General features: G+C 42.1%; 1 protein-coding gene across 1 annotated transcript; it reads right to left on the bottom strand.

The window, feature by feature from the left end:
* Nucleotides 1-2194: 2194 nt before the first annotated feature.
* On the bottom strand, nucleotides 2195-8781 carry bco2b (beta-carotene oxygenase 2b). The gene is made up of 13 exons (XM_075474270.1): nucleotides 8775-8781; nucleotides 8232-8300; nucleotides 7925-8123; nucleotides 7619-7830; nucleotides 7376-7491; nucleotides 7098-7200; nucleotides 6862-6990; nucleotides 4496-4656; nucleotides 4236-4403; nucleotides 3738-3875; nucleotides 2719-2901; nucleotides 2460-2570; nucleotides 2195-2311 (listed from the first exon to the last, which is right to left on the bottom strand). The coding sequence occupies exons 1-13, from the start codon at nucleotides 8779-8781 to the stop codon at nucleotides 2195-2197; spliced, it is 1713 nt and encodes a 570-aa protein (XP_075330385.1).
* Nucleotides 8782-9974: the final 1193 nt, after the last annotated feature.

Here is a 9974-nt window from a genome sequence, read left to right on the forward strand (position 1 = left end):
CAGACGGGTTTCTTTTTATTGAGATTTTCACATGGTTTGATGAAAACTCTAGTTTTGAATGCTAATGAATCATTTAGTGCAGTTTCTTCTCTTATTGCAACAGATGGACTGTACACTTTCAAATCAGGACAAATCTCCACCGAAGAAGAAAAAAACTCTTGAAACGTCTGCTTTGGATTCACCTAATTCGTTTGAGGCAACAGCTGTAGGTATGTCACTCTTCCAGAATATTCTGTGTGTCAAAGATGTTTGATTGTAAAAACACATTTCAACCACCAAAGATTAGAAAGAAAGCAGCTGCAAACAACTTTTCTGCAAGTTAGGATGTGCTGCACCAGCATTTCAATTGTGGGAAATTGCTCAGATTTTGGCGTTTTTTTGGAAAGAGGCTGTTGTAACCACAAGAACTTTCTGCCCCTCTTTACGGTGGTGATTAAAATACAAGGGAGCATAGTTTTGTTCCAGACTTGTAGATTATTTATGAGAATGTGGAAAAGTAATGAAGTGAAATGACATTGCAGATGTTTGAAATGAAATGAAGTGTTGATCTATTCTCACAACAGGTGCAGGTCGAGAGGTCAACTTGCTGGTTACGAAGTTTGCTGAAGTGTTAAGGTACTTAAACAACTTAATTCTGATGCTCTGAAGAAGTCTTTTGAATCCTGCAGTTTGCAGAGAAAGGAGCTTAAGATAACTTTTGAATAAATATTGGATGCATATTTCTGTATTTTAATGTTGATGCTAAATAACCAAGAGGAGCATGAATACCCTGCTGACGTCAAATGAAACTTAACAAACAAATTCAGCCCATGACTTTAGTTCTGGGACCCAGTCTCACTGTTTTCATGCAGTTGGACACAAGCACTGGCACATTCTAGTTAAGTGTCATATTTTGACAGTTCCTCTGGTTTGTTGCAGTGACAGAGCTTCAGCAGATACCTTCCAGATGAAGGAGCTGGAGGTCATTTTGATGGAAGCTCGGAACCTAGAATCCTACCTGAAAGAGAAGAAGAGCCACCTGAGGCAGACATTGGCTCTGATTTCTGATAAACTGCAGGGATAGGTCTGCGGCAGGGATAGGTCTGCGGCGGGGATAGGTCTGCGGCGGGGATAGGTCTGCGGCGGGGATAGGTCTGCGGCGGGGATAGGTCTGCGGCGGGGATAGGTCTGCGGCGGGGGATAGGTCTGCGGCGGGGATAGGTCTGCGGCGGGGGATAGGTCTGCGGCGGGGATAGGTCTGCGGCGGGGGATAGGTCTGCAGCGGGGATAGGTCTGCAGCAGGGATAGGTCTGCAGCAGGGATAGGTCTTTTATTCTTGGTTAAATAAAGTTTAGATTAAGTTTAGAAAATATGTCTCCAAGACATTCATATTTTACTTTGTGTTAAGTGCCATTATTTCCTTAACAGAGAATTCCCTTTTCTCCAACACCTTGAAAAATAAAAATATGAAAGAAAAAAATTGGATTTATCCAGACATGAAAAAAAGAACATTTAAAGAGAAAGCTCTTCAGGATTACAGTGTTTCCCTGAAGCAGTGTGAAGAACCTTAGCTGGCCAGCAGGAGGTGTGATGCACACATTTAAATGAGGAGTTTTTACAACATGAGCTCAGGGGTATGTTCATTAATAGTTACAATTTATAATTAAGATATTGTCAAATATTCTTTCTATAGATTTGTTGTAAAATGTGAGTCTTTATTTGGCAAGAAAACCTTTCAGAATACCACAAAACCAAAAAAATGCATTTAAGATGCACAATATCATCATTCAGGCATTCATGAAGTTTTTTCACAATGACCTTCTGGCTTTAGCCATTATACCAAAATGGCAAAAACAAACCCAACAGTATTTTCTGAACTGACAGCATTCAGAACATTTTATTTTAGCCATACTGTCTGCAAATAGACACCTTTTTTAAAGCTGTTAACGCATAAATGAGCTTAAATTGAAACATAATGTTCCACAGACAGAACACATTTCACATTCTAAGATCTCTTAACAGTTCAACCTAAGATCAACAGCTATGGCAGGAATAGACTGAGCTGGATTACATTTTTTAGTTTGATCTTTTTTGTCCAAGCAAGGAATACATATTTGTGTAGTGACCTAAATTTGCATTTACAGTCAGACAAAGAAGAACATTTTCGGTGCAGGTCTGAGCATCTGAAGGTCAGAGATGCATTGAACATGTTTGTCTATGCAGTGGCATTGAATGTTCCATGGAAGCCATATGGGATGTTCACTGGCAGGACAGCCCTGCCCAGCTCCTCGAACGTCTTTGCATCCAAAACAAGAAGAAATGTGCTCTTATCCTGGGGGGGGTAATGGGGGTCACATTAACTGAGATCTTACACAAGGTGTTAAACAGTCAAGGTTTGCACTGTGCTATACTGTGATTCCTAAAGTCATTTCTTTGAAGTAAGAAACAGTTTCCAAAATGTTTGACTGAATCTGACTGACCTTATTTGGAGTGATGACCACAGACAAGATGACACCGTCGTCTTCCTCTGTAGCATCAGGTGAAGGCACAAAGATTGGCTCTGAGGGATACAGACCAGGATGTTCCCACACCTTTGGAAAAAAGGTTACGTTCTCAGAGATGCTGTATCATGATCATGTAAAATGATGCTTTTAGCTGAACTGGTTGATGAATCTTAAGATCATTGACTGGAGGTTTGACATTCTAATCTTTTTGATTTGCTAGAATATTACAATTTACCTTCATGTGTTTCCCACGGATGTCCATCTTGATTAGGGTGTCTCCTACAAGGTGCCTGAAGCCACAGCCATAGAAGTAGCGGTAAGAATGTGTGTTGTACTTGTCATAGTTAATCTGGGGGAACTCGAGACCCCCGTATTGATGAAGATCTTCCCCATGGAGGTCCTCGTGTGTACAGAAAATCTGCATAGATTAAATGAGGCAGAAAATGGAAAATAGTATTCAGGGATTGTTAGAATAATTACAGTACTACAGTTTTGGGTCTGCTAAATGCATGAGTTGTGAATACTTGTGTGAGAAATAAATACATTTGACAAAATGCAGGTTTTTATTTGTATTAGTTAAGTGTTAATCCGTACAATTAGCAGCCATGATTACATAAAACTGCCTTTTAAACACATTGGGCCTCATGCAACAACCGTTCGTACGCACAGATTTGTTCTTAAATCGTCCGTACGAGTGATTTAAGAGAATTTACGCATTCACCAATCTTTTCGTATTTTACGTTTTCTTTCAGGTACGAACAGAATTTAGGAGTGATCCAGACCTGTCGTAGGAGTTTCCTAAAATAGTCCGCTGTTATTCCAATCAAGTTTGCTTGACTAATGGATTGTATACTTAATTACTTTGAAGCAAACATAAATAAATATACATTATACCCCATAATGATGCTGAAATCGGAGCAATAGACTGCACACATATATGCATCAAAGCACCCGTGCTGTTGTGGAGCGCACTGAGCTGAAGGCCAGGTGGGTGTGTCTCCATACAGCGGGGGGGGGGGGGGGGGGGGGACTGCTCTATAGCCCAGAGAAGGCATGCCAGATTTGCACAATATTGCCATGAACGTGGGTCTCCACCTGAACCAGCCCAGGCAGACCAGAAGGTGTGGTGCCAGAAGACCCCCCTCATGGACCACCCCATTGAGCAAATCTAATTTTATTTACAACTATCAGAAGAAAAATGGTATTCAGAGTTTCCTATATCCTGATATAGATGGATCATTTCAGGCTGCCTACCTTGTTCTTGCTGGTTCTAATGGATGTGGCTGTGCAGTGGGGCAGGTCAACCAGGTTGCAGTTGTAGGGAGTGTGATGATCCACATTGAGAGGTAGCACGAAACGCCGAGGGAACACTCTACACAAGGTGTTATACACCTAATAAGGAAACATGAATCTTGTCAGACTCAACAACTTCCAATTGTCTGGCTTTACCAAAAGTATCTAAAAAACTTTGCATCATGTAGAACTTTGTCATTTGACATTATGAGCTGACAGAAATACATGTTCCTCAAATGGAATCTCCAATAATCCACCGTTCCTTGCAGGAAGAGTCTTTGGAAGCAGAGCTGAAGGACAGCAGAGAGGAAGATGGAAGGACCTGCCATGTATCTATTTAAATGTTCAAGACCACCTTCTCAATTTACCAAATTCTGCTTTGCGTTCCACTTATGTTTAGAGAGATGTGGATGCACAGAAAGTAAAACTTGTTGGTACTGAACTTCCTTCAATCTTTACCTCATCAAGGGCCTCGCCTGACTTGCGCAGGTTCAGGACGTTGTAGTTTGAAATTGCCTGGCCATCATCTGAAGCACACATGTCTATAATTAAGAAGCCATTTTCTTCATATGCATTTATCTGGTGGAAGGTTGACAGCGGCTTGGCAAGATACTTGATGGAGCTTAGCTGAAAAGCAGAAAGAGGAGGGAAAATGTGTGTCCCTGAAAGAGTGGAAAAACCATGCTTTAGAGAAGTTGTGGTCAGTGTTTGAGTAGTACCTTCCCAGTGTCTTTGTGAATCAAGTGGAAGATTGTGTTGAGTTTGGGGTCCCAGGAGAAGCCATCACTGATGCTTTTCCCTGTCAGCTTACCTGTGGCAATTTTCAACAGATCCATCTTGATGGGCTGCTCAACGAACACCACGTAGCTCTCAGACATTGCTACAATGAATTGAGATTATTATATTAGTTTCCATCACATTGTCACCATCATGCTTGGCTGCTGTTGTTGCTTTGGTCTCTGAGTCAGGTGGGCTGAGCAGGTTGTCCTGAGAGCTTTGGGGGGAGCCTGGATGGCTCCTGCCACTACACCTGTTCCTCACTCCTTACAGGAGCTGCAGGAGCAAGCAGTCTTTGCCAGATCGTCTCACAATCTTTTGTGCTAAATCGGCCTGCGCCATGTATATTTGTGAATCTTTCTCGAAATGTCTCTTACGACTCCTTTCTCCTCCACTGTGTGCCCTTTCTCCCTTTGTCCTGGTTTCCTTGGACCTGCCTGGCCTTTATCCTGGATATCCCCGCCAGCCTTTGCCATCTACCTGCCTGCTCGCCCCACCACCAGTGTTCAAATTACGGGGGGTACTTGATACCCCCCAAATGGGACTAAATTACACTTTTGGGGGGTACTGAAAAAATTGATCTATTATTAAAATCAGGTGTTGAAAATGTCTTATTACTTAGTATTTTTCAATGTGTACTATGAATAACCAAATAAAATGCGTTTTGGAACACCCCTTCAATGGACTGTACCACCAGCGGGCGTTTCGCATGTTCGCAGGCAGCTCGCGCATAGTCCAAAACATCTGCAGCACTGAGATGCAGGGTGTTGATGACCGTTAAAATTAGGGTGACCAGACGTCCTCTTTTTCCCGGACATGTCCTACTTTTGAGACCTAAAAAAATGTCCGGGGGGAATTTCAAAATCGTCCGGGATTTTGTTCGACTGGCTCAAAAATAAATACACCTACATGTACAGTGCATTGTCAATAGAATTGCCACTCCGTTCCACTCCATTCCAGATTTCTCTGTAGCCTATCGCACATTAGTCACGCCCTTCTCCTCAAATCTAGTCTTTTGCACTGTGTGAAGAAAGGGTGTGTTGCTTGTCAGTCTACCCCCGAGTGTGTAGCACGAAAGCACACGCACGTGTGTCCGCCGGTTCTACGGCAATGCCGAAACGAAAGTGCACATTTACGGAGGAGTTAAAGAAAAAATTCCCGTGCTTTCGCCAGGGTCGTGATCCGTATGAGGCAGAGTGCTTGATGTGTAAGGCAGGCACCTATGGTGAACACAATTGTTCAGGATATGAGCTGGACAGCCAACACCAATAAGAGCGGTGTTCTGCAGGACTTCTTTAAATTTGCAAAAACATTTTTTTCCTTCCTCAATACGCCGGAGTCCTCTAAAATTTGTATTGCAATTATCTCCAGTAAATGCAATGCATTCAGAAAAGATTCCCTTCTTTTGCAGTGTGTCTTTTATGTACTGTGCAATGGTGTCAGCTGATTCATTTGGGGTGCTTTTGATGTCAATTAATTTGCTTTACCCCCCCCCCCCCCCCCAAAAAAAGTGTCCTCCTTTTCAGAAACCCAAATCTGGTCACCCTACATATCATGATATTTTTTTTTTTTGGGGGGGGGGGACGTCATCAATTGATCCGCAAAAAGTCCGACCCCCCCGAAGCCCGGTGGGTAATTCGAACACTGCCCACCACCGACTCGGATCCAGAACCAACACAGCAGGCGCCCTCTTCCTTCTCATAAGTAAAGATAAATGACTCCTTTTGGATTTTCTCCCACCGTTACAGAGCTTCACTCTGACCCTCTCCTTCCTCCTGCACAATCTCCAAGTTGTCTGGATCCAACCTCGACTATCTACCACAACCTCTCTAATAAATCCTGAAAGCAATACTTGATTTTACTAATGAATGAATACTCTCAGATATTTATCAGGCATGATAATGACAAAATGTTTTGACTTGTCCTTTTCAGATATCATGTAATGCACCTGTAGGCTGTGTTCAGACAAATCAGAGTATGTGGATGCAACAAAGTCATCTGAAAGACTTTGTTGCATCCAAATATCTTGATTTTCACACATCTTGTCACCATAGATTGATGTTATGTATATCAGACAAGGATTGCTGTGGCACACAAACTAAGTCAGTGGTATTTGAAACAATTCATTGTATCACATTAATAAAGAAACTAATTGTGTACAAGTCTCATTTTTCTGTTACTTGATCAGATTACATCACTTGATGATGTAATCCTTGAGGATATCTGTAGCATGAACGTGTTCTGACAGGATTTACAGTCGGGGGAAAGCAATATGGTGTCTGATTGTACTTTGAGAATGTTTGCTCACCAAAGCTGTGGTAGTAGGAGGGTTTGGTCTTGTCCAGTGAAGGAATCGAGCACAGCACTGTGGTACCCTCTAGAGTTTCTCCTTCTGCTTTCTTTGTTGGGGGCACTCGGATGATGTTGTAGTAAGCTCCTTTAAGTATAAATACAATCAGATCCCTTCTAAAGCTCACTAGACTTGTAGCGAGTGGTGCTGTGCTATTGCATACTTGTATCATGAAACACAGACTCTTTAAATACCTTTAGAAGTGTAAGAATTGCCCATGTTGTATGTTGTTCCATCATGCTCGGTGTGAGGGTGTGCAGTTGCTCCATTTACAGCAATGAATTTGCTCCAGTCCACCTAAAGACACCAGCACAAACCATTTCCATTGTATACTCTAGTTTATGGTTTTATTTGTCAGATAACCATCCTGTGAGGCATGACAGTAGCCTATTGGCCTGTAATAAATTCAGGTTAAATTTCACTTGTTTGTGACTTTTCTCAGCAAAAATGTTCCAGTCAACCTACAAGTCACCTTTTTGGTTGCCGCCAAAGTCTCGGGGTCCACCATGTGAATGATATTGGTTTCTGTGCTGACATAATAATCACCTTTGTAGGTCACAAAACTCACATTAGCATTGTCCGTGGGCTCTGGAAGAAAAGAAGTTGTTGTCAATGAGGTTGCATTAGTACTCCAAACTGTTTTACCATAAAATGTCATTTGTTTGGCTGCATTAGGAGTCGGGTTCCTTTTCTTGCACTGGATCAGAATACTCACTTGGCAATTCAAATCTTGACAGGAAACGCTGGAAGAAGTTTTTACAAGGGTCTGGCATGGTGATAGTCCCAAACTCAGACACCACAATGCGGTCGTGCTCCTTGTTAGATTGGTAACTATCACTTGACAGGAATCTACTTTTATAAGTCACCTGCCCATTGGATATTTTGAACTGGTGCAGGAGAGCCATTCCATCAAACCAGTGGTTGAACCTGAAGAGAAAAGCGGGACCAGCGAGGACGAATAAGATTCATGATGTACTTTCTGCATTGCATGAAATTGATAAACATTTTGAGATATTCTCACCTCTGGTTACCTATCTCGAACTTCCCAGGCCCATTTCTCAAGAAGTTCCCATTGATCCATGCGGGGATAGTGCCTGTTATGTTGGTGCGAATGGGTTCAGGAATATCCTCCACTGATGTCACAATCTTCTCAATGCAGGGCAGTCCGCACACATTTGTAAAGTAGTTAATGTTCTTCTTAGATTTGGATTTTTTTACTCCTATGCAAAGAAGAAGTCTAACTTTATACATGCAAACCATACACACGCAGAACAGTATTATCAGGTAAGTTCAATAGGTACGCAAAACTGGTGCAATCAAAGATTTACCTGGGCTGTGGCTCTTTTGATGTTTGATGGCATTCATGGTTTTGGTCTTCAGTAGCTGTAGTCTCTCTCCTTAGACGATGCTGCTACTCCAACATGAGCCTGTAGTTTTATACTGTTCATCTGACTGTGACGGGGATAAAGCCAGCTTGTTTCATGCTTATGTAAGCCTGCATAAAACACAAGTACACAGTGATCCAAGATGATATAAAGAGTAACTTATTCACAGAAATAATCACTTCATTTTTCTGTGAAGTAGCAAATCACTGTATCAATTTTAGTTCAATTCCTTCTTTATCCAGATTAGTCTCCCAGGCCAATTATGTATATTTGAGAAAAGCAGATAATTTGCTGGGAGGGATTTTTTACATATGCGCACAATCAGCCTGTTTTTGTAATCTGTCATTAAAAAAAATTCTATTTCTGGAATAATTAAATATTTGAGATTTTCCTCCCAATAGGGAAATTTTGAGTTTTATATTGTACAGGAACAAAACCAGATACCTGCTTACAACACCAAATTTGACTAGCATCATCCATACGTACTGTGCATTTATCAGTGGGAGCACTGAAAGGAAACTAATGCATACTTGTTCGATATCTTTCGTAACAATGGACAGCAGATTCTACATAGCTTATTTAAAGTTGGTAGTATTTAGATACATACCTTACAGTGTGTAGATGCTATACAAATACTGCTGTAAGTTTGACTGTTTTGTAATGATATAAGCTAAGTAGATAAGAAATAAACACCACATATGGCTTGAATTGGACTATATTATTTAAGTGCCTTGAGATGACATTTGTTGTAATTTGGCGCTATATAAATAAAACTGAATTGAATTTTGATGGGTATTATTGTCTTGATAGCTCTGCTTGTATTCTTTCAGAAGCTTCTACAGTGCATCATTCTGTATACTTTCTTTGCACCCTAACAAGCTTCAGCAGCCTTCCCTTTGTGTTACCTAAAGATTTATGTTTCACCCTTCTCTCTGTGGGTGAAAAAAAGGGACAGGATGTTGTTGAGATGGTTCCTGTACCACAGAGTTACAGAAAGCGTAAATATTTTACTTTGCAGTTCACCTTTTCTACATAGAAAGGGAATATTGTAAAACAAGGGATATCAGTCTACTCAAGAAGACGCTTGTACTGCTGCATGAGAGCTGAAGGCTTTTCAAGTGTGTGTTAAAAATGGCAGTTAGTTGGATAGGAAAGGAGATAAATATATAACAATGAGATCCTTCCCCAAGTGCAGGAGTTCAAGTATCTCGGGGTCTTGTTCACGAGTGAGGGACGAATGGAGCAGGAGATTGACAGGCGGATCGGTGCGGCGTCTGCAGTGATGCGGCTCTGCACCGGCCCGTCGTGGTGAAGAAGGAGCTGAGCCAGGAGGCCAAGCTCTCGATTTACCGGTCAGTCTACGTTCCTACCCTGACCTTCTGATGGCGGCAGATGCAGGCTCCCCCTCTCTGCTGATCCTCCTGGACCTCACGGCTGCGTTTGACACCACAGACCACAACACATTACTCACCCGCCTTCATTCCATCGGTATCAATAACACTGCTCTCAAATGGGTCACTTCCTACATCTCCGGCCGGACAGAATACGTTTCCCTGGGAGGGTCTAAATCACACACCCAGCCTGTCACCTCTGGTGTGCCCCAGGGATCCGTCGTGGACCCCCTCCTGTTCACCCTGTACCTGCTACCCCTCGGCCGTGTCATCAGCAGACATGGAATCAACTACC

This window comes from Odontesthes bonariensis, chromosome 9, assembly GCF_027942865.1.
Source record: "Odontesthes bonariensis isolate fOdoBon6 chromosome 9, fOdoBon6.hap1, whole genome shotgun sequence".
In the NCBI taxonomy this organism is placed as follows: domain Eukaryota; kingdom Metazoa; phylum Chordata; class Actinopteri; order Atheriniformes; family Atherinopsidae; genus Odontesthes; species Odontesthes bonariensis.